General features: G+C 41.3%; 1 protein-coding gene across 2 annotated transcripts in view; it reads left to right on the top strand.

Moving 5' to 3' along the window:
- The window catches only part of MEGF10 (multiple EGF like domains 10), a 176,538-nt gene that overhangs the window by 34,973 nt on the left and 115,805 nt on the right, over positions 1-25,760 (top strand). For both annotated transcript variants that reach the window (XM_006130122.4, XM_075931920.1), the window contains exons 2-4: positions 11,605-11,737; positions 17,271-17,372; positions 18,888-18,988. In XM_006130122.4, coding sequence (XP_006130184.1) covers positions 11,622-11,737; positions 17,271-17,372; positions 18,888-18,988 — 319 coding nt within the window. In that variant the 5' untranslated portion in view covers positions 11,605-11,621. The remainder of the gene's footprint in view (positions 1-11,604; positions 11,738-17,270; positions 17,373-18,887; positions 18,989-25,760) is intronic.

The following is a 25,760-nucleotide window of genomic DNA, read 5'->3' as shown; positions in this document are numbered from 1 at the left end:
TTCAAAAAAGCGGCTTGCTTTTTTGAAAATACTGGTTGTTGTCTAGACACTCTTTTTCGAAAGAGGCTTGCAGTCTAGATATAGCCCCAGTTTGGTAAGATGGAAAGTTAACAGGTTTTGGAGGGATATTTTTGTTTTTTGTAGACAGAGATAAACTGAAATAATGAATTACATACCAGTAATACCTAAATCAGAAATATACAACATTAAATACATATATAGTTTGTTTGACTCATGTAATGTTCTTGATTTTAAAAAAGAGCATTCAGAATTTCAATTCTAGTTAGTATTTCACCTTCTGAAAAAATTGTGATTTTTGGAAAATTTAGTTTGGATTCTAGTGAGTTTAGCAGTCTTTATATGCAGGCTGGAGCGGTTACACACAACATTTTTCAAACAACATAAATCCCCTTTTGTTGAAGTGTGTTGTTCAGTTAGTTTCTATCCTTGTGTTTGGCAAGAACTGCTGGCTATTGAAGAGAGGAGAGAGGAAATGGATGCATTCCTTTTGAGATGACATGCTTTTGGGAAACCTAGGAGGGAACAGTCTCTGTGCTTGTGGGTTCTTGATCACTATGATTATGTCCGACTACTGCACTGAAGTAGCAGAGGGGAAGGAGCTTCTTGCAACTTTCTCGTCCCTCCTTATGCGACTGCTTAAGGCCCAGTGACATAGAATCATAGAATACTAGGACTGGAAGGGACCTCAAGAGGTCATCGAGTCCAGTCCCCTACCCCCATGGCAGGATCAAATACTGTCTAGACCATCCCTGATAGACATTTATCTAACCTACTCTTAAATATCTCCAGAGGTGGGGATTCCACAACCTCCCTGGGCAATTTATTCCAGTGTTTGACCACCCTGACAGTTAGGAACTTTTTCCTAATGTTCAACCTAAACCTCCCTTGCTGCAGTTTAAGCCCATTGCTTCTTGTTCTATCCTCAGAGGCCAAGATGAACAAGTTTTCTCCCTCCTCCTTATGACACCCTTTTAGATACCTGAAAACTGCTATCATGTCCCCCCTCAATCTTCTCTTTTCTAAACTAAACAAACCCAGTTCCTTCAGCCTTCCCTCATAGGTCATGTTCTCTAGACCTTTAATCATTCTTGTTGCTCTTCTCTGGACCATCTCCAATTTTTCCACATCTTTCTTGAAATGCGGTGCCCAGAACTGGACACAATACTCCAATTGAGGCCTAACCAGCGCAGAGTAGAGCGGAAGAATGACTTCTCATGTCTTGCTCACAACACACCTGTTAATACATCCCAGAATCATGTTTGCTTTCTTTGCAACAGCATCACACTGCTGACTCATATTTAACTTGTGGTCCACTATAACCCCTCAATCCCTTTCTGCCGTACTTCTTCCCAGACCGTCGCTTCCCATCTGATCCTTTGTGTGTATACTCTCTATTACTGGTAGATGCATAGCACACTCTTCCTCCCCTCATCATTTAACCAAATATGCTATTTAGTTCTTGTAATCTTCACTCATGAATCCATCATTCATGTCATTGAAATATTTTTGTACTTCTTGAACTTCTTCCAGTTTGCCATCTTTCTGAAGTGGGAGCTGTTCAAATAGTGCATAATATCGTAAGTATGCAGTTCCTAGAGCCATATACGAAAGGACTGTCCTTTTCTGTTTTGTAATATGATATTTTTGCCTGTACCTCCCAAAATCTCATTAGGTTTTTGGCTGCAATAATGTATTGCAAGTTCCTATTTAATTTGCAATCCAATATCACCCTAGGTCTCTTTTCAGCTTTATTGCCTTTGAAGTATTTTCATCCTATTGAACATCTCTGTTTTGTATTATCTCCTACCCCTCCCCCCACATATATCAGTGTGTATTTTTCCAAAAGAATCTCATGTTGTTATTTTTGTCTGAATTTTTTATTTCTTTATAATTTTTCTGTCCTCACAGATATTTACAATATCTTTCAATTTACTAACAGTTGTAAATTTAATTAATGTACCATTTACCTTTTCCATCCAGGTCTTTCATAAAGATGTTAAATAAAACGGACCCTAACATTGATTCCAAGTGGTGTCTCACTAGAAACCTCTCTTAATTTAATATGCTGCCATGTATTTACATTGGCCTTTATTTACAGACCTTCAGCCAGTTTACAGTTCATGTGAAAATAATCATATGCAAGTAAACTTATATTTGTTTTACAAGCTAGATTTCCTATTTGTTTTACAAGCTAGATTTCCTGAGTCACTGCATCAAACTCGCTTTTAATCTCCATATTTAAAACATGTACTGAATTGCATTCTCTTCAGCCTTTAATTTTGTAATGTAATCAATAAAAGCAATTGGGTTTTTCATAGTCACACGTTAGCATGAGACTAATTATTGCTGACAAGATGGGGTCACTTCCAAGTTTTGATATGTTGTTTTGGTTTTATTGTTGTATGTTGTTTTAAGGTTTGTGTCCTTGAAAAGGAAAGAGACTTATTTTTAAAGGCTGCTCAATGTCACATGATACTGCCTTAAATTTATTTTGTGCCTTATGTCAAAGAGCTTTACAAAGAAGTGGGGTATACAGCAGAGAGGAATTACACTAGGGGGTGAAATACACTAAACTCCGTACACTGAGTAGGGAAAGGAAGCAAAGAATACCTTATGGTATGGAATTAAAGGGGAGTATTTAAGGTACATAGATTATAGCTACTAACAGAATTTTGTGTTAAATTTGCTATTTTGGCAAAAAGTGCCACAAACACCTTAGATGATATTCAAGTTCTGTCTCTAATCTGAGCAGGCACCACCACTGCAGCTACCAATGGCTGCGGCTCCCAGACAATGGTACCTGTGAAGAATGGTGTTGGGGTAGGGGCAGAACACAGAGCCCTTTGCCTCTGGCTGCCCCTACAGCAGGGGTCGGCAACTTTTCCAAAGTGACGCACCAAGATTTAACCCTCTTGCCCTGCGCTGCTTTCCTGGGAAGAGGTGGGGGAAAGCTCTCTCCACCACGTACCCCATTTGGTCTCCTGCCCTGGGCTCCACTACAGCTTTTCCTGTGGGGTGGGAAGGACCAGCGCTTCCCCACACTTGGGTGCAGGATCTGGGTGGGCGGTAGGGTGCAGAAAGGGGAGAGATTGTGAGGTCTGGGTGGGAGGGAGGGTGCAGGAACAGGCTGAGTGTAGGAGGGGACAGGAGCAGAATGGGGGTGCAGGATCTCAGCATGAAGAGGTGGGTGGAGGTGCAGGGTCTGAGTGGCCCTTACAGATGTTGGGGGAAAAAAAAGTAACAGGCTTTATTTATTGTAACACTCAGTCCTACGTGGCAGCCAGATGCTACTCCATACACGGAATAAGTTAGTGGCCCATGGGCCAAGTATGGCATGGAGGCCATGGCTAGCCAGAAGTGCAGGGAGTCCAGCCAGCAGATCCTAGGGTTGCCAGGTGTCCCCGTTTTGAACCGGACAGTCCGGTATTTGAGGGTTCTGTCTGGGGGAAAAAATTAAGAAAATACCGGACATATAAAGTGTCCAGTGTTTTCTAATTAGGTAAGTTTTATTATTAGGAGTATCAGTACCTAGTTGCAAACTGCCTGGCTGGTAGACATGCGCACGCTAGGGGGAGGGAGGGGATCCCCAGGGCCGGACTTGCTCGTGCTTCACTGGGACCGTGCGCAGGATGGGTAGCGCCCTGGGATCTGCATGCGCCCGGGTCAGTCCCACTCCCCGCTGGCCGATTCTCTCCCCTGCTCCCCTCCCTCACTCCCACCCCGGCCAGCCCTGCTCCCCCCGGCCACCTCCTAGCCAGCCCCCTTCCTGTCGGCCCCCCCCCCTCCGATCTCCCCCAGCCATCCCCACTCCTCCCGACTCCCTGACGGCTAGACCTGCTTCCCGCTGGCCAGTTCTCTCCCCCTCCCGATCTCCTCCGGCCAGCTCCACTCCCCCCGACCTCCTCCTGGCCAGACCTGCTTCCTGCTGGATGGTACCCTGCCATCTCCCCCAGCCAGCCCTCTGCCCCCGCCAGCTCTGCTTCCCACCAGCTGTTTCCCCACACACACAGAGATCGTCCCGGCCAGCCCTGCTCCCCTCCCAGCTGGTCCTCCCTCCCATCTGAGATCAAGTGTGTCCGGTACTTTTTTTGAAGCCACCTGGTAACCCTAGCGGGTCTTGGCTGGCTGGCTGGCCAGGATCCAGCCTGCCAGCACCTGGATGATGGACTCCAGCAGCCCCATAGGGCTCTCCAGCAGGTGCAAGTGCACAGCACATGCGGGAGGCACGAGGTGGGGGTGACACGAGGTGGGGGCAGAGCAGCAGAGACATGGCCATGGCAGTAGCAGTTCCATCATGGGAAAGATGGTGGCTAGGTCTGCTTTTGCCCCCCGCGCTGTTCTCAGGCTTTCTGTCCCAGCCATGGCTTACCGCTGCTCCATTGGCTGGATTCTGGCCAGTGGAGCAGCAAGAAAAGCCTGCAATCAGTGTGCCAGTGCGCTGCTTTATTCTTCCAGCTGGGGGAGGGAAAAGGGGAGTGTATGCGCCTCCATGGAGCCATTTGTGGCTCTGGATTTTAACCCGATCGCACAGTGAGGCTGGGGACTTTCTCCACTCCCCTGTCTCCCCTGAAAATCATCTTGCGTGCCACTTATGGCGCGTGTGCTGGATGTTGCCGACCCCTGCTCCTACACAAAGGAGCTAGCTGGCTGAGGGACATGCCACTGCTTCTGGGAGCCATGGCACATGGCCATGCCCCAGCAGGTGCTCAAGGGTCAGATTAAGGTGGTTGATAAGTGGAATGCAGCCTATGGGCTGTAGTTTGCCTTACTCTGATAATAGCTGTTGAGACTTTTATAGCACTATATAGTAATAAACATGAATTTCTGAGCAAGACACATCAGTGCAAAGTGTAGATAGCAAGAGTTAAATGAATCATCTATGTTTTTTTAATTGCTAATGTAAACACTTTAGCAATGCTAATCAGTTGTACTGATTTTCTGTTTTGATTTTCCTTAATAATTAAGCAAAAGATCTGGAATGCAATCAAGTTTTACACTAGGGGGCTCATGCAAATGATTTTTTTTAATATATTTTAAATTTTGTTAAATGTATCCAAAAGTAAAGTTATTGAAGTTTAAAAAAAAGAAAAAAGAGAAATATAGTATAGAGTCTGCATATGACAAAAGTGTCTCTTTTAATGGAGGAAATCACCACTTTGTTGCTAATACTAAGCTGAAAATGCAGCTGCTTTTATTTGTTTTTAAACTGAACGCCTCCCTGGCTACCTTAGCATGTTAAGCTGAAAAAAAGGGAAGTTACAGAGCATGAAATGTCTTCAGTCAGGCCTGGATTTTGAAGGAAGGTTTTGCAAAGCTACACATTATTGGTGATCTCTTTCACAATTTTTCAAAACAAACATATTTCTCAGATTTTTAAAATGTGATCTTAAACTGCTTCTATATTTATTTTGTATTTCTAAGGAGAAATCATTAAGTAATTCTCTATTTCATGCTGTTTCCGCTATACTCCAGTGCATTTTTATTTTTTCCCTTTTAAAATAATATGTCAATGAGTTGTTGTTACTCTGAAGAGAAGGAACTTAGAAACTTATTGTTTTAGATACATTTATTTTACCAAAAATATACATGATTTAAAAATTAAACGCAGTGGTGGGAAATCTACTTTATTCCTGCACTAGAAAATTTACTCAGCATTTCCCGGATCCTTAACTCAAATATGTTTTGTTCTTCTTAATTTAAATCATTTTTCTGTATTTAGGCTGCCCCAGACAGAGAGGACCACACCAGCTCCCTCTCGCTGCAGCATCTTGGGGTCAGGTGAAAAGCGCCTATCCATGGCTGCTGCAGCTCCAGTAGGTACAGACAGGCTGAGGGACAGATGGACACACAGACAGGCAGACACAAACAAACAAACAAACAAACTCTCTGAAGTATATATAGTAGATAGCAGTCCCTTTTTCCACCTCTGTCCCTTGCTGGCCCAGTTGAGTTATAGCTGTCACGCTCCCCATCTCTGGCCCCTTGCTGCCCTTCATTCTATAGCATAACTCCCTCCTACTAGATCTCTTCCTTCCCATTTTATGAGAAACAATCAAATTCCAGGCACATCCCATTTGAGGCATAACCAAATGCTGCCATTACTTCAAGTTATGATAAGAAGAAGCTACATGCCAAATTTGGTGGTCCTGGTGCTTACCTTTTAGGAGGAGTTCTTGAACAAACGGACTTACAGACAGGAAGACAGACAGATGCACATTTCTAAAATATACAGTAAGGGTATGTCTAGACTACAGGGTTTTGATGACAAAAGTGGATTTTTGTCGACAAAACTATACCTACGTCTACACTGCCGCTGAGTTCTGTCAACATAACGTCGACAGAACTTGACAGTTTTGTCGATGGCTGTAAACCTCATTTTACAAGGAATAACGCCTTTTGTCGACAGAATTCTGTTGACAGAAGGCGTTATTGCATCTACACTGTCCTTTGCATCTACACTGTCATGTCGACAAAGTGGCTCGCTTTGTCGACAGAACTGGATGTAGTCTAGACGCTCTTTGTTGACAGAAGCTTCGTCGACAGTATCTGTTGACAAAACTTCTGTCGACAAAAGCCTGTAGTCTAGACGTACCCAAAGAGAATAAGTTAGCTTTAACAAATGTGTGTATATATATATATATATATATATATATATATATATATATATATATATATATATAGTATTAATGTTAGAGTCATCAAATGAAGATATAGGGACAGATCCTTAGATACAAGGACAGATTCTCAGCAGGAGTAAAATAGTATAGCTCCATTGACGACTATGGAAACATGCCAATTTAAACCACATGAGGATCTGATCCAGTACAGCAGAAATAATTGTTTAGTCTAATTTACACTTTTACTCAAGCAAATTCCAGTTTGTGAATGGATGATTTTATTTGAATTAGTGATTGCACATATAGTTTCTAATTTAAGTAATTGTTTTGAGTAGATGGCAAATTGCTGCATACCAGTTTTCGTTCTAATCTTTTGTGGGAACAATAACAACAGGTCGGGTCTTAAAAATTTAAAAGCATATCAGTATACATTTCAGTAGTTGAAAACTTAAAAAATTGGGCAGCATGTCAGTTTATTTTTAAGATGATTTTTTGGTGGATGGGGAGTTGTTGTAGTAGAGAACTTTATTATTTACAATCAGGGGATTTTATATCAGATATCAAATGATTTTACAGGTACAGGCAGTCCCCGGGTTACGTACAAGATAGGGACTGTAGGTTTGTTCTTAAGTTGAATCTGTATGTAAGTCGGAACTGGCGTCCAGATTCAGACACTGCTGAAACTGACCGCCAGTTCTGACTTACATACAGAATCAACTTAAGAACCCCAGGCGTCCCCAAGTCAGCTGCTGCTGAAACTGATCAGCAGCTGATTCCAGGAAGCCCGGGGCAGAGCAACTCTGCCTGGGGCTTCCTGTAGTCAGCGCTGGTCAGTTTCAGCAGAAGCTGACTTGGGGACGCCTGGGGCAGAGCAGCTGGGGTGCTGCCGGGTTGGTCCAGTAGTGCCCAGAGCGGGCGCTGCAGGACCAATCGGCAGCGCCCCAGCTGCTCTGCCCCAGAGTCCAAATCAAAAGCCTGGTCTGCCGGGGGGGGGGGGGGGGAGCACACTAGCTGCGCCCCCCCGCCAGCAGACCAGGGACACGGGGAGCAGAGCCGCAGCGGCAGCGGGGTGCCGTGCCTCTGAGGCTTTGCTCTGGCAAAGCCTCAGAGGCGAGGGACCCCGCCGCGGCTGCGGCTTCAGTCTGGGTGCCTGTGGTCTGCTGGGGACGGTCCCCAGCAGACCACAGGCTCCCGGACTGAAGCCGCAGCCGCGGGGGGGTCCCGCGCCTCTGAGGCTTTGCCAGAGCAAAGCCTCAGAGGCGCGGGGAACCAACGCTGCTGCCGCTTCAGTCTGGGTGCCTGTGGTCTGCTGGGGACGGTCCCCAGCAGACCACAGGCACCCAGACTGAAGTGACAGCAGCGGCGGTTCCCCGCGCCTCTGAGGCTTTGCTCTGGCAAAGCCTCAGAAGCGCGGGAACCCGCCCAGTGCCCCTGGTCTGCTGGAGACGGTCTCCAGCAGACTAGGGGCACCGGAGCAGCTTACGAACGGGGCTTTCTCGCTCCGACCTCCGGGGCGAGAAAGCCCCGTTCGTAAGTGCGGATCCGACGTAAGTCGGATCCGCGTAAGTCGGGGACTGCCTGTATTTGACAATTAAATATAGAAGCAACTTATGTTCCTACATAGAAATTATGTGTCTGATACTGCAAGGTATTGAATATTTTCTGGATGTTGCAAGCTCCCTAACCTCTCATTGAGGGAATAGCTCAGAGTCTTTCACGTTTGAGTAATATGTCATATATACATGCATACATATACTCACAAACAAAAAAAGGATAGTAGCATTTATGTATTGCTCCCTGTTTGTTTATCTGACTGCCATCTTTTCCCAGTGATTTTGTTGTCAGTTTCACCATTCCAGGCTGGGTAAGCTGTAATGCTATCTGCATGTCAGTAGGCTGTCCCACGTATTAAAGATACATTCTGTTTCCAAGTAAATCTGTGGTCATCTTTTTTCTGTCAGCACAAGATCAAATTCAAGTCTCTGTGCACAAGCATTGTCCTTGTATGCAGTGGGATATGTGTGTTCTCATAGCCAAGATCATAACATGCACCCTTTTCATAGTGCATTTAGTCATGATTGGTCTAAGAGCAGTCTTGATTTTGCCGTTATTCATATCATTTCCATGTAAATTTTATCTGAAACCTATACTTTTTCATTTGCCTAGCTCTCCTCTGCTGTGTACCATGTTGACCAATATTATACAATTGTTCTTTTGTACCTCCCCATTCTTCGGTATCCATTTCTTAGCTCTTGTCTTATACTTAGCTTTTAAACTACTTGGAGCGGGTTGCCAGGTATCTACCAAACACCCAGTCAAAAAGGGATCCTCTCCAATACTCCCCAGCCTGGTAAAAATGAGTAAGTAAGAATAAGGGAAGAGCAAGCGATGAGGGCAGGGGCGAAGAGGGCATGAGCAGGTCCTCGGAGAAGGGCAAGGCAAGGGAGTTCAGTTTTGTTCAGTCTGAAAGTTGGCAACCATAAGTCTCTTTTATTCCATGTGTGTCCAGATCCTAGCATAGTGGGGACCTGGTACATGACTGGGTCTGCTAGATTCTACAGTAATACAAATAATAAGCAATAGGAATAGGATGAAGTATGGTCTAGTGAATAGGACATTGGACTGGCACTCTAGATACCTGGGCCCCATTCCTGATACAGGTATTCTGTGTGACCTTGTTCAATCTCTTATTCTAATCTGTACCTCAGCGCTCCATCTGGAAAATGAGGGTAATATTTCATTTCCTCCAAAAGGTATTGTGAAGCTGAAATCCATTAATGAGTGTGTAGCACTTGGACACCCCAATCCCCAGCCTTGAGCCTCTCCCATACCCTAAGTCTCTAACTCCCTCCCAGACCCCACACCCACGCCCCCAAACTACTGCCCTGTGTCCACTCCAAGCCCAGAGCACCACAAATGCCTCATTCCCAGAGCCTGCATTCCCAGCTGGAGCCCTCATCCCCTTTCACACCCACTCTCCTGCTTCAACCCACAGCCCCCCTCCATACTGAACCCCACATATTTGGTCCCACCCATAACCTGCGAGGCCTACAGATTCTAATAGCTCCAGGCCCCAGAAGAGTTGATGCAGCACTGGCCATTAGAAATAGATAGATAATGAATTCTGGGATACAGTTTTTATGAAAGATGCTGTACAACAGAAAGTTGTTTCAAATTATACTCTGTGGTAGTGTATTTTTTAATAAAATTGTGTTTCATTAAATTGAGGAACTCATAGTTCTAAATACTTTGTCCCTGGAGACATTAGCTGATCTTTTGGACAATACTCAATCAATTGCATCTTCATTCTGACTGGGAACATCCCTGCTCCTCCAGTATCCAGGCTTTTCTGAGCTAAAAATGTCAGTTGTTTTCTTTTTTGTGTCATTTCTGTGATATAAACAGATAAGAACATAAAAACAGCCGTACTGGGTCAGACCAAAGGTCCATCTAGCCCAGTATCCTGTCTACCGACAGTGGCCAGCACCAGGTGCCCCAGAGAGGGTGGACCGAAGACAATAATCAAGTGATTTGTCTTCTGCCATCCCTCTCCAGCCTCTGACAGACAGAGGCCAAGGACACCATTTTATCCCCTGGCTAATAGCCTTTTATGGACCTAACCTCCATGAAATTATCTAGCTTCTCTTTAAACTCTATTATAGTCCTAGCCTTCACAGCCTCCTCTGGCAAGGAGTTCCACAGGTTGACTACATGCTGTGTGAAGAAGAACTTTCTTTTATTAGTTTTAAACCTGCTACCCATTAATTTCATTTGGTGTCCTCTAGTTCTTCTATTTAGGGAACTAATAAATAACTTTTCTTTATTGGCCCTCTCCACACCACTCATGATTTTATATACCTCTATCATATCCCCCCGCAGTCTCCTCTTTTCTAAACTGAAAAGTCCCAGTCGCTTTAACCTCTCTTCATATGGGACCCGTTCCAAACCCCTAATCATTTTAGTTGCCCTTTTCTGAACCCTTTCCAAGGCCAAAATATCTTTTTTGAGGTGAGGAGACCACATCTGTACACAGTATTCAAGATGTGGGCGTACCATAGTTTTATACAGGGACAGGAAGATATTCTGGGTCTTATTTTCTATCCCTTTCCTAATAATTCCTAGCATCCTATTTGCCTTTTTGACCGCCGCTGAGAGAACTGTCCACGATAACTCCAAGATCTCTTTCCTGATTTGTCGTAGCCAAATTAGCCCCCATCATACTGTACGTATAGTTAGGGTTATTTTTCCCGATGTGCATTACTTTACACTTATCCACATTACATTTCATTTGCCATTTTGTTGCCCAATCACTCAGTTTGGTGAGATCTTCTTGGAGTCCCTCACAGTCTGCTTCTGTCTTGACTATCTTAAACAGTTTTGTATTATCTGCAAACTTTACTACCTCACTGCTTACCCCTTTCTCCAGATCATTTATGAATAAGTTGAAAAGGACTGGTCCCAGGACTGACCCTTGGGGTACACCACTAGTTACCCCTCTCCAATCTGAGATAAGCATTAGTATGTAAATTGAGTCTATCTAACACAGTTACACTGGTGACTCAGGTCTAGGATGACCAGACAAGTGTGAAAAATTGGGACAGGGTGTGGAGAATAGTAGGCACCTATATAAGACAAAGCCCAAAATATCTGGACTGTCCCTATAAAATCAGAAAATCTGCTCATCCAGATGTGCCTACACTGGTCTCCAGAGGTGCCATAGTGCATTTGCTCACCTAATGTCATCTAACCAATTCACATTTAATTTCTGATTTTGAATTCTATTAAGGAGAGCATTGTATTCCTCTTACTAGACTGTCAGCATGTATCTTGCTGTTAAATGCCTGTATAATTTGGTTTGGGATCAGATTCTATCCTGGTGCAACCAGTTTAATGAAGGAGGAATTTGTTTCCCAGTGTTTATAGTTTGAATATTACCTTGACATAATATTAATCATGTTTTTTACAGGTCATTTGTTTGAAAAGATGGTTATTTATTTGAAGTGGTTTGTGAGCATCCCAGTTGTGCTGTTACATCACTGGATGGGATCAACATTATCCTTGAATCTTGAAGATCCAAATGTGTGTAGCCACTGGGAAAGGTAATATTTCTATTAGCAACATAGACCTATCCTTAGTTATTTTTGATTATATTATTATTCATTTATTTATTTTATATAGGACTTTTCACATGCTTTAAAGTGGTTTGTAAAATAATGAACTAGGGACCTGATCCTGCAGTTACAACAAGGGGAAAATGCAAAATTGAGTCAGGTATATGTAAAAGGACCATCATACTTCACCTGAAAAGCAGTCATCTCTGGGATAGGATGCAGCATCCATTGTAAGAGCACCAATAACGCTACACAACCACACAGGGACAGAAGTTAATAAGAATACTTTATTCAATTAACTCAGAAGGGGAATTTGCATATTCAGAATATAATTAGCCATATTGGAATTTGGCCAACTATGATTACGGTTCTTCTTTCCTTTTCAGCGTTCCCTGAATCTAAATTAAGAGTTGTTGGTGTGATTTTTTGATGAGATTCAGACATTTAAAATGTATGGCTATAAATTTATCACTCTAGTTAGACTGTTGCTTTCATGGTAATTGTTAATAGAATGTTCAAATTGGGTAAGAAAAGATTAAACAATAAGCATTTGTTTTCCCTTCTTTTCATGTATTAGATTATAACAAGGGAACCGTCCGTACTTCATGGTCTCATCATTATATAATAATGCCTACAACTGATAGGCTAGTCAGTAAGCCAGGCTGACTGTTAGTATGAGGACATCTCTAGGTTATTCTTCTGGCATCAGAAATAAATTATTATATTTAAGTGTTGAGAGTACCGGGGAGCATTAGCAGAGTTCCTTATGGTGATATTTCTGCACTTTATGGACTGTTTATCAATAATGGCCTTTAAGGGCATGATCCAACATGTGCTCCAAGATTCATGTGTAACATCTCAAGTCTCTGGCCTTAAACTCTCACATACACATTGGAATATGCAAAAACTTGTATTTGATGATATATCAAATAGTTAGCTGACTAAATACCCGGTTTCTGAATGTCAATGCAATACATACTCACAAGCACAAAGCTAGATATGGTTTTATTTCCTATGTGTTGTGCGGAGGAGGGGGGATCTGGGGGCTATCCTTTGCTCTAGGGAAGCTTCAAGAGAAATGTAAACAAAAATAAGATAATTTAGTGAAATTTTTCTTTACAATAAAAAAATAACCAAAGGCTTCAGAAAACAAAAAATATAACAAATCTGCCTATTGATTCTCAGAGTCAACTTTCATTCATCCTTCTATTTTCTGGCGCTTAGAGGGGACGGAATGCATAAAAGCACAAATTGAAAATTGCCAAAGCATTTATATTCCCATTCAGAGCAGACATCAGAGGTACATTTGCATAAAAAGTAACCACTAGCTACCAGCTTATTACTGCGTGTGTCATTGGCATTCTTATACACTTTAAGTAAGAGGCCTGCCCAATAATAAAACCCTCATTACTTGTGAACTGAGATCATAGCAGGAATGAACAGAGCTGGCCCTGTGTAAAATAAGAAGTGCAGATCCTCAGGGAAGTTGAGTTAACCTCCATAACATTTGGTTGGACAGGGTATGACAGCTGGATGGATTAGAGTTGTTTGTCTTTAGGAGGATGCAGGAACCAGCAGGAAGTGGCTTCTGGACACTTGGAAAAGTTAGACTCCCCTTCCCCCCAAGATCCCCTCTCAAATTAAGTGATCACAACAGGAAGGGAAGATTGTAGGTGCTATCCGGGAATAGATCCTGACAGATCAGGGACACCAGGGGCCTATTTGGCTACACACATGTTTGTTGTCAGCCCAGGGAATTAGCACCACAGAAGAAAATGTACCCTTCATTCTCATATGTTATAATCCCTTTACTCAGTGAAAGGTTGATTTATTGCCAGCACAAACAGTCTGGTTAAGAATTTTCGGAGATGATTTCAATCGTTCTTTTCTCCTCTGAAATGTAGGGGGATTCCACTTGCTCCAGTGGCTTCTCTGCAGGCTTTGGGCCTCAAACCATTTATTCTTATCTACTGAGCTGCACCTGCAGTTGGGAGGAAACAAAATTAATGCTTTAAAATTCTATTGAAAAGCATTTTAAAAAATGTGCTTATTTTTAATGTCCTGTAATTTGAGGCTTCTTCAGAATATACTTTATTGCCTAAATCTATTACATGAATTAATTGTTCTACCCACCACCAGCAATTATCATCAAGTATATTTCTAAGATTCTCACATTTCAATATCTAAGCATACCATAACTTTAGATATGCTGTTTATTATCTTGCTAAGGTTTTTGCATTCACAGTATTCAAAGTGAATTTCAAGAACGGTTTTTTCAGACATTTTTCTAAAAGTCTTAGCAGATTTTCTCTCTCTACTTTCTCTGGTTGGCCAAGAAACCTCATTTTATGGTTCCACATTTGGCTCTCCAGCTTCTCAGTGAGATTACTTAAAAGCCTTATATGTACATAGGAAAATGTGTTACAAAATTTAAGTCTCCTTCCTTTATTTCTTCAGTTTGGTCTTCACTTGAGACAATTGATTTTTCAGATTTACATTACTTTTCTTTAAACAGTCTATTCTTAGTTCCATTTCTTCAGATATATCATCCAGCAGAGTAGTCACTGCCTGAATGCAGAAAAATTTTCTTTTTTTAAGTGTGGCCTGTGATTTTGTTCAGTTTGTGTCTTCTATCTGTCCTTTAAAGACGTTTCACTAATTAATTAAGCATGCACTTCCAGATGAGCTTCAGTTTTACATATAGTATTTGTCATTTTTAACTTTACTATTGATCAGTAACTATCTCAGTACAAATGGATATGTCCATTACCCTACTGTGTTTGTGCCATGTGTTTTTAATGTGGAAGTTGCAACATGGCAGGAAGATAAAAGCTAAACTGAAATAAATATTATGTTTGGCTGTCTGTTAAAATAAGCATAATATAGGAGTCATTAGGTTGGTAAGATCCAGTCTTTGGCAATTAGCTGTTTTCCATTTCATAAGAGGATGGACAATGTTAGAACTGGGAATAAGAACTTTAAAATGTTATGACTGATGAACATGTTACTCTTTAACTGTAAGGTCTCTTGTTAAACTTTTCTCACAATCAGCAACAATTCACAGCATAATAGAGCCCAATCATTTTACAGAAACTTCTAAATGATTACATTGGTTAGCTATCATTGTCATGCGCTTTGAATTAAGTACGGGTTGGACCTCCCTGGTCTAGCTCCCTTGGGGCCTGACTGGTTCCAGATAAAGGAGTTTTTCAGACCAGGAAAGGTTGGCGGGAGAGGGGAGACATCAGCCTCGGTGCTGGGCTCCTCTCCCCACCTACTTGACCCTCGGCTCCCTGGCTGCAGCAGCCCTGTGGGCTTCATGGCCCCGCCATCTGTGGCTCTGCAGCTTCCACCCACCGACCCCGACACCTTCCCAGCTCCACCAGCTGCAAGCTCTGCTGCCCTGGCTTCCCGGCCCTTTCTTAGTTGTGTTCCATTTTAGAGTTGTCATCCCTTATCGTTAGGCACCCAGGGAAGAATTTACCCTAATCTAATTTCCATTTTAATCTAATTTTGGTAAGACTATAGGGAAAACAAGGAGTGTGCAAAATGCTTCCTTGATGACATTTTTTAATTTTCATAAACAGTAGTTTGAGCTTGATAGTTGCAGACTCTACCCTTAGAAAGGGGACAGTGTTAATAATGTAAAGCTGAAATTATTGTGCAGATCTCTTTCTTAGGGAGGATCAAGGAACTTCTCTTTTCGGGTATGTCTACACTACAAAGTTAATTCGAACTAATTCTAGGGCAGGATAGCTGCCAGCCTGGCCACCAAAGGCCACATGGAAACCCAGGAGCAGGTTTGCATGAAAATCAAGTTGGTCCAGTGAGACCCCTGACCCTGAGCCCTGAGCTTAAAACATAAAAATGGCTGTACTGGGTCAGACCAAAGGTCCATCTAGCCCAGTAGCCTGTCTGCTGACAGCAGCCAGCACCACATACCCCGAAGGGGGTGGACCAAAGACAATGACCAAGCGATTTGTCTCATGCCTTCAACAAACAGAGGCCAGGGACGCCGTTCCTACCCCCTGGCTAATAGCACTCCATGGACCCAACCTCCATGAATTTATCTAACTTCTCTTTAAACTCTGTTATAGTTCTAGCCTTCACAGCCTCCTGTGGCAAGGAGTTCCACAGGTTGACTATGTGCTGTGTGAAGAAGAACTTTCGGTTATTAGTTTTAAACCTGCTGTCCATTAATTTCATTTGGTGTACTTTAATCCTTATATTATGGGAACTAATGAAGAACTTTTCTTTATTCACCCTCTCCACACCACTCATGATTTTATAGACCTCTATCATATCCCCCCTCAGTCTCCTCTTTTCTAAGCTAAAAAGTCCCAGTCTCTTTAGCCTCTCTTCATATGGGACCTGTTCCAAACCCCTAATCATTTTAGTTGCCCTTTTCTGAACCCTTTCCAAGGCCAAAATATCTTTTTTGAGGTGAGGAGACCACATCTGTACACAGTACTGAAGATATGGCGTACCATAGTTTTGTACTTCCCCTCCTCCTCCTTCCCCTGGCTTCCCCCTTCCAGCTCCCTCCTCCCAGGTTTCCACCTCCCCTCTCTCACCCTCTCTCTTCCCCTCTCCTACCTCCTTTTCCCAGTCTCCCCAGAGGTTAATCCCCCCTCCCTCAGTTTTGTTAAATAAAAAGAATTTCTATTTTTGAACACACGTGTCCCTTATTTTTTACATCAGGAAGGGGGGCTAGGGAAGGGTAACTGGAAGGAGGTGAGGGAGGAATGGGGCACGAGCCCCTGATGGGGAGGACTGGGGTGGCTCTGCGGGCTCCTCGGGGTGGAAGCTCTCCTGCAGGGCCTCCTGGATCCTGACAGCCCCCCGATTGACCCTCCCGGATGGCAGCCTGCAGCAAGTGCAGCCGGGCTGATGGGCGAGTGCTGTAATGTGCCGAGTGTGGGCACTCAGGGCACTCCAAGTCAAGACTGCTTTGCTGTCCCTCATCGAGTTAGACAAGCAAGCAGGGAACCCTGAGAACTGTCTGTCTGGGGTGGGGGTTGGGTCCCTTTAAGCACAGCCCTTGGCTAGCCTGAGGCAGCAGCTCCACAGTCTAAGCCCTAACCTGATGCCCTGCTGGCACTGTTTCCGGCCAGCCTTAACTTCAGTTCAGGGTCCACTCAATGTGGACATGCTATTTCGAATGAGCAAATCGCTAATTCGAATTAGTTTTTAGGTTTAGATGCACTAATTCGAATTAGTTTAGTTCGAATTAACTAATTCGAATTAAGTTAGTTCGAATTAGTGGTGTAGTGTAGACATACCCTTCCAGGTCTGCAACTGTGAAGGCAAACTTGGATTGAAAAGGACTGTGAAATTCATAGTCTTATATTTTTAAATATGGATATAAATATTTCTAGAGGTTATTGGCTCTCACCCAGCCTGGGCATGGTCATCATTTCCAGCTACAGTTAATCTACTGGGGTTGATGGGTGGTATTTGCGGTTTTTGTAAAAAGATAAATACTGTGAGCATATACTTAATCTGTTTTCTTTTTCTTCAGTTATTCAGTTACAGTTCAAGAATCATATCCACATCCTTTTGATCAAATTTACTACACTAGCTGTACTGACATATTAAACTGGTTTAAATGCACACGACACAGGTAATAAATAATTATCAATACTTTCAGATTATTCATTTGTTGTAATAATGTATGAAAGGTGTATTTTTGTGTGTTAAAAATTAACTTTTATACAGCGTACATCATATAGTGAATAAACTGTCTAGCAGTTATAGTTCAGTTCATCTGGAAAATGTTTGGCTAAATCAGTCAATAGTATGTGTATTTATAGCATTTGTCCCTGTCAAGATCATAGGATCTATCAGCCTGTCATATATGTGGTGTATATCTGATAGATGGTGACGAGGTTAAAGATTTGTATATTATATACTAAAAAATGATACCCTTCAGCTGCTGAGAGGCATAACTCGAGGGAAGTGTAAAATGAAGCAAATTACTTATTGCCGTCTTTGGAGAAAGGAAAACAAAGATTTGTTAAAGAAAATCCCTTTCTTGTGCATAGTAAAAAAAATAAGAAAGGAGCAAGTGACTCAGAACTGGCCTCAGCAGCTGTAAAATATTCTTTTTCTTCTGCCAGTATGATACAGCCATTAGTTATGGTGGTGTTGGTTAGCTACTCCTTGAGCATAGTATGTGAGATAGTTTAATATTGATAATATGAAATAACAGCAGATACAGTCATAGAGATGTTGTATTGACAACGTGTCTATTTTTATGTTGCCATTTAGATGTGTGCTGTTCATTGTTCATATTAAGCTGGGTGTTGTGAGGGTATGTGTTCTGGTTTCTTAACTCTGTCGTCAGAAACCAGATAGGCTGGAACTCTTCAATGAAGACAGAAATTGCAGAGAGGCTTGAGGGGAAAAGCTATATTCTTTATTCTAATAAAGCAGCTTGTTTAGTGTTAGAAAAAAGCAACTCTGTGATTGTTTACCATTGTCACATTGACACAATTTATATTTCTTTTGTTGTTTCAATGCATTGGTTCACATGATCCTGCAAGGTGCTGAATGTCTCACACCTGTAAAAAATGAGTGCCCTCATGTTCCACAAAAGCCAGCACTTTGTAGGCTCTGAGCTCATAGAGCCATGCTCTCTTCCTTTAAATCCTGCAGTAAGACTCTGGCTCTGAGACCCCGATTAAACCTTTTGCAGGGCAGTTTCCAAAACTAATGCCTTTGGAAATTGGAACCTATAATGATCTTATAGACTGGCCAATTTGTGATGTGTAGTTCCTTGATTTTATTCTAGAAAATGTTGCATTAGAAGGCACTGATTCTAGGAGTACCAAATCTAAAATGGTGACATCTATTGGCTTGAATGTATAGTAACCATAATGCTTCATCTTTTTTACTGGCCCCTGAAAAATAAGGTTTATGATGGTAATGCTACCAGATTTCCAGAATAAAACACTGGTATTGTTAAATTTATCAACCAATAAAGCCAAATCTCTCTCTCTCTTTCTCTCTCTCTCTCTTGCTTTTTATTTCTCTTGTATTATGTATCAACTCAAGATGTTCCAAAAGATCCTAAAATAAACATTGTTTTACTTCAAATCCACTATAATAAATGGAACATCCATTTATTTTTTATTAGAATCAGTTACCGTACTGCCTACAGGCATGGAGAAAAAACGATGTACAGGCGGAAATCTCAGTGCTGTCCTGGATTTTATGAAAGCAGGGAAATGTGTGTCCGTAAGTTCAACTTTATATTACTTTGAAATTCCATGTGTTTATCAAAGTGCTGGATTCACTCCTCTTTGGAGGTAGACTTGTGGAACTTGAATTACCTGGGGTTCAATTATCCCATCAGTTGTGCACATGCATCCCTCTTTGAAGTCAGTCAGTGTTGTGCATATGCAGATGACAAAATAATTGGACCTCAGATGTATATATAGATACATATGACATGATTTTCACTAATCAGCTGACATGCTGTACCTCATACAATACAGGTCTGAGTGATCTTCCCAACACAATACATCAATATTTAATACTAGACCACTGGAGCATTACAGGCCCTTACTTTGAGTTGGGGCCAGTGTGAGTTGTCTCTGGAACAATCCCTCCTGGGAGTCCAAAGAGCACAGCCATAGTCTGCACCGGCCTTTGGGATGAAACATTGCTCTGTCCCAAAGTGCCTGCCCAACTTTGGGACAGTTAGCATCATTGGAGAGAGAAAGATTCTTCTTTGTAAGTGTGCTAACAGATACTTGTGTTTTGATAAGTAAGCAGAATCTAGTGCATCTTTTCTTGGGGATATACAGATAGATACCATATGCCTATACAATCAGGGCTAAGAAATGAAGTAATGCAGTAATAATTCAATTTCCTATACCACTTTTTTTTGGGAGGAGACTATATATGCATGCATATGCACTACTTCTTTAGGCTTTCTGGATCTTAGCAGACCAATTCTGGTTCTCTATCCCTGAGAAAAAGTATAGAAAGGGCCCACACAATTCCTTCTCTGACACCCACACAGACTACTTGTGTCTATAATTACTGTTTGTTGTATTGATCTTTGCTTATTGTTTATAAATTATAGGGGACAAAATTAAGTTTGAGAGGGAGGTATAAATCAAGTGGTGTGACAAATAGTTAATAAGGATTATATGTTAATGGGAAACAGGCTGGATCTTTTAATTGTTTTTTCTTCTAGAAATTTTAAAGAGAGGGTTTCTAAAAATTGTAGAATTTTTGTAAAGAAAGTCATTGTTTGAGCTATTAGCTCAGCACATTTTCACTCATAATTATTTCTGTTTGTGAATAAAAACTACTACTTTACATGTTGTATGCATGAATTGAATAGGTGATGAATACTTGTGCTATGTTGAAACTTGTGGGACAAAACTTTTACTGTACTAAGAAGGCTTCAGAGAGAAATACTTAACAAAATGATGGATATCATTATAATTTGCAACCTATGCTTGTTTTCAGCATATGTTTAGAAATTAGCAATGTAGTTGGATAAATCTTATTATCTTTATTAATCAAGTTTGCCTGGAACATGAATGTTGGCATGCATATTCAATATGCTTATTCCCTATAAATTTCAAAGTTGGTCTTCCAAATACTTTCAAATGTGTATTAAAAGTTACCTATATGATACATCTTTGCACCTGGAAAATTATACATTGCAAATGTCATAACACATCATAGGATCCTAATTTTTCTTTTTTTTAACATAGCCCCCCAAAATTTGAAAATGTTATAGTAAAATAATTGACTTAAAATTATATTTATGAATATGAGAAAACAAAGGCAATATATCAAAATGAATTTTCAAACTTTTTAAAAAATTATGATTTTACACAATTGGACTCAGATTAGTAAATCTCTTGTACCTGAAAGTTTACAAAATGCATTTATTAGAATTATGAAAATTGAATTTTGAATATGTTTTGAAATAGTGTATATTACTGATTACAGTATATTGTATTTCTGGATTAACAGAGGTAAGGAACAATTTGACAGGATTTAGACAAATAGCTTTCATTTAATATAATGGAAAGTGTGTGTAAATCCCCTAAACTGATAAGCAAATCTAAACCACTGCCCTTCCCCAGCTTTTATTGATGTAACATTCCCACTGAACAAAATGGGAGTTTTTCCTGAATGAAGACTTCAGGACAAAGTGAACTTGTTTTTAATACAGCACAATATTACTTTACTGAATTTCAGTTACTTGATATAGTTTCTCTGTCCTTGTATCTTTAGTTGCAATAGGCTTCTACCTTTCCATTCTTTGATCAAAAATGAAATGCAGGAATCCAGGTGTCACCTTTTCAAAAGCATTTTAAAAAGTGTTGATGTAACTGTGCTCCCATTGAAGTTTATGGTAAAGCTTCTCTTAACTTCTGTGGGAGCATTGTCAGGCTAATGCTGAATGCTTTTGAAAATCCTACTTCAGGACTCTGTGGAGATGAGCAGAGCCACAGAATGCCATCCGCCTGCCTCAATGGATGGGGAAAATCATGGAACCAGCCGTGATTGGAATAGCCCAAGGAGAACGCTGAGGGAAAGCAGGGATGTTCCTCCCCTTCAGAGTCTCTAATCGCCTAGGGTATGTCTAGACTACATAGCTCCGTCGACAGAGCCATGTAAACTAGTTTACCCGGCATAGGCAAAGAAGCGGGGATTTAAATAATCCCCGCTTCATAAAATAAACATGGCCGCTGCGCTGTGCCGACGATCAGCTGATCTGGCACAATGCGGTAGTCTAGATGCGGATCAGTCGGCTAGGGAAGCCTTTGCCGACCGATCCCTTATGCCTTGGCGATTAGAGACTCTGAAGGGGAGGAACACCCCTGCTTTCCCTCAGCGTTCTCCTTGGGCTATTCCAATCATGGCTGGTTCCATGATTTTCCCTATCCATTGAGGCAGGCGGATGGCATTCTGTGGCTCTGCTCATCTCCACAGAGTCCTGAAGTAGGATTTTCAAAATAACTTTCTATTTAACAACTATCTATCTGCAAATCAGAAACTTTATCTGATCCTATACGAGAAATATTGTACGTAGGATTATCAGTCTGAAATCAGCAAGATGAAATTTCACAATGACAAGTGAAAATTACTGCATTTTGGAAGGAAAAATCAAATGCACAATTACCACATACACTTGACCATTATCCGTTCATTTATAAACTGCTCCCCCAAACTTACCGAGAAAAAATGGTAAAAAGTCAGCAACTCATTTATAAACTGATTCCATAGTACACACTTCCAGTCCCAGCTCATCAGCACCAGCTGAGGGATGTGCAGGTTATGAGCATGGAGCCTCTCAGCTCCCATTGGCTGCAGTAGTGTTCAGTTTTGGTGCCACCTTTAAGAAAGTTGTAGACAAATTGGAGAGCATCCAGAGATGAGCAACAAAAATGATAGACGGGTTAGAAAACCTGAAGAAGTGGGTTGTACCTACAAAAGCTCGTGATACCATCTACATGTTTTATTAGTCTTTAAAGTTCTGATTAACTTGGCTACCCCTTTGAAGCTTCTGACCTATGAGGAAAGGTGAGAAAAACCCTATGCATCTGAGGGAAGACCTGTTGGTTACGTCTACACTGGCATGAATTTCCGAAAATGCTTTTAACGGAAAAGTTTTCTGTTAAAAGCATTTTCAGAAAAGCGCGTCTAGATTGGCAGGATGCTTTTCCGCAAAAGCACTTTTTGTGGAAAAGCGTCCGTGGCCAATCTAGACGTGGTTTTCCGCAAAAAAGCCCCGATCGCCATTTTCGCGATCGGGGCTTTTTTGCGGAAAACACTACTGTGCTGTTTACACTGGCCCTTTTGGGCAAAAGTCTTTCGGAAAAAGACTTTTTACCCAAATGGGAGCAGCATAGTATTTCCGGAAAAGCACTGACGATCTTACATGAGATCGTCAGTGCTTTTCTGGAAATTCAAGCGGCCAGTGTAGCCAGCTGGCAAGTTTTTCCGCAAAATTAGATGATTTTGTGGAAAAACTTGCCAGTCTAGACACAGCCATTAAGTCTTCAAATATGTTAAAGACTGTTTAAAAGATTATGGCGATGAAATATTCTTCATGTGCACTGAAAATAGGTCAAGACGTAATTGGTGGGACATGGATAATTCTTCATGCCATACTCCCTGTCATTTATCTGGCCTGAGCAAGCTAATGATCCAACCAGCTGACCAAATGGGTGATGAATCCTGATCATGTCACCGGAAGCACTGAAACACCTTAATGTTATGGTATGTGGCTGCCCTGTAGCAGCCCTGCTGGTCAAGTGTGGAACTACCTCTGTTTCCCTTCCTGAGGTATATCTCCTCATCTCTCTTCACTCAGGTTTGTGCTGGAAATGTGACTTAGGTCTCTTTCAGCCGCACATTTCTATGATTCTATGACCTGCTTTGAATGCCATGTTCCATAAAATGCAATGCTTATTAAAATTAGACTGCAAACCTATTCCTATAGATGCATTTGGAAGAATCTGCCCAGCAAATGTCTGAGGCCATTCTGATGGTGAAATTCTTTAAAAAAAAAACTGTGCATGAGCTCTATATTTCTTTTACTCAAGACCAGATCCCATTTCCAATTGGTCTGCAACTGTATTATATCAACTGTACATGATTTAATTCATCATGATATGATCCTGTGATCCTGAAAATGTGGGTGGAGAGCTTGCCACCCACCAGTTGCAATCCCATAATACTAAAAATGGCTATGTTCTGTGTAGATAACACTTTTTACATTTTAATATGCAGCATTGAGCTTAACCAGCAATGTGTTCTCATTTGCAAAATGCTCTCATGGCTTATAATGCACTGGTTGATTTGACAATGCAGAATGTGCTTTCTTTATGTTGTTCACTATTGTCAGTGTTGGCTTGGTGCCCATTACACTATTTGAATCAGACAGACTCAATCCTAGTACATCAGACATGTTAGCATCAGGTCTGAAAGTTCTTCAGTTGGCCTCTTTCGTCGATGCCATGCCTTGTTCAGCTTTTTCACTAGTCCAAGTCTTATCCTGTTCCCTCCGACCCGCGTGCAAATCTTCTTGAATCTTTTTTTTGACACATTACACACTTCCACAGATGATATGCCCCTATTTGCACTTCCTTTCACTGGAGCAGATGCTGTTGCTTTGTTTGGTGCCAGCTCTGAATGTAGCATACAGTTTTAAAATGCCAGAACTTGATGATGTGGTATTTTTTGCCTCTCAAAACATCTGTTAAAGATGCTGGCTTGAATTCAGATGCTGTGAGTCCAACAATAACCACAGAAGATATATGGGAAACAATTGTTTTTATGACTGTAAACAGTTATGGATATATTAGTGTCCTGAAGATGGAAAGAAAAAATTATTCATTTAGATATATTTTTGGATTTAAGGAGCTCCATTAAGAAAGATTTCATGGCTCTCCTTTCTCTTCTTTCTTATGCACACGTAGGATGTGATTGTGCCTTTCTTATATTATTTAAATAGTCCTCAATGTTAGTATAACTTCTTGAAAGTACAGAATTACATGTGGATATCCTTTTGTGTAGAATTGTAATATGGTAGTTTAATTTGAAGTTGTAAATTATTTTATTAAAATATTTTGGAAGCAGCAATAATCATGTTATATAATATTGTTCATATCAGTAGATCTCATCCTGCATTCCTTGTACATAAGTAATGAGCAGAAGTGTTATCAGGAGTTATAGACGTGAAAGATTAATTTAAAACCTATTAGAGTTTCTTTCAAAATGACGGTCAATACAGTGTCACATCTCTACAATAGTGTAGGCAGTAGGTCTCAGCTGGTGGAATGGAACAAGATTGCTCTTATTCTGTATACACCAGGGCCAATGCTAGCTATAGATCTATGGAGCGACAACTGGATCTTTTGTGTCCCTCTGCTTTACCCATCAGGCATTGGGCACAACTGAAAATCTAGGCCAGAACCTTTCAATGCTTGGTCACCCAAATCAATTCTGGGCATTAATGACTCAAAGTCTTTGCCATCTGATGGTTAATCAGGAATCTCTGTGAAATTAGGTGGTGGTTTTAATTCAGATCCTGGTGGGCATGTGTCCACTTATGCCGCCAAAGAGGGCTCCAATGACATCCTTGCTGACAGCTTTAGGGGTGTGTCCAAGGAACTAATGGAATGGCAAACTGAATTATTCTCACTGTGAGGGGCTGTCCTTTGAAATCAAGGATATATTGGAAGCTGTGTAGCAAAGCCTGAACTGCTATTGCATATGCTGTACTGCTTCTATGGATAAAAAAAGAACTTCAGTCTCCAGGGTTAGCAGCCTGGCATATTTCTACAGTACTAAATTCACTTTATTTTCAAAATAAGTTACTTTTCATAGAGGCTTCACATATCTATCTTTACAAGTATAAAACAATCTAGGAAGTAAACTTCTCTGCAGTTATTAATAAAGGTATTATAGAGTAGTAAGATTGGTGCGGAGCTAGTCTACAGAAACTAAGCCACTCCGCTCTGGACAGGGAAAGATGGAAGGAGATAGTGAGGGAGGCATTGGACACCAGCGGGCGCAGAGCCCATGGTTGTTGATGATGATGAAGAAGTTATAAAACTATTATATAGGTATTATTATAGGCTTGTAATGAACACATGCAAATGTTTATATGTGTTATTTCTATGTATTCCACAGTGTGCATAATGTGGTATATAATGAAAATGGAGCCAAAGCAGAGCTATGCAGCCTCATTGCATACTAATTTGATTTTAGTATGTGAGTAATCAGCTGCTTATCCACACATGCACGTAATTTGAGCTTGCTGCTTTCACTATCACTTTCTAATATCTTATGGTTCATTAAGAAGTTTTTATAACAGAGTTGGCTGAAGGAAGACTTGCAGCTATTCTAGTGTATGAGGCAGCATTAATTTAAGGCAAGAGTTTTTTGGTGATGTAGGTAATGCGTATCTAGTTATAAGACTACCAGGAGGGTAAGGTGTATTGTTTGATTTGATTATTTAGAAAATAAA

The sequence above is a fragment of the Pelodiscus sinensis genome, chromosome 6, assembly GCF_049634645.1.
Source record: "Pelodiscus sinensis isolate JC-2024 chromosome 6, ASM4963464v1, whole genome shotgun sequence".
NCBI classification, from domain to species: domain Eukaryota; kingdom Metazoa; phylum Chordata; order Testudines; family Trionychidae; genus Pelodiscus; species Pelodiscus sinensis.
The sequence above is the reverse complement of the archived record's forward strand: the minus strand, read 5'-3'. Positions and strand labels throughout refer to the sequence as shown.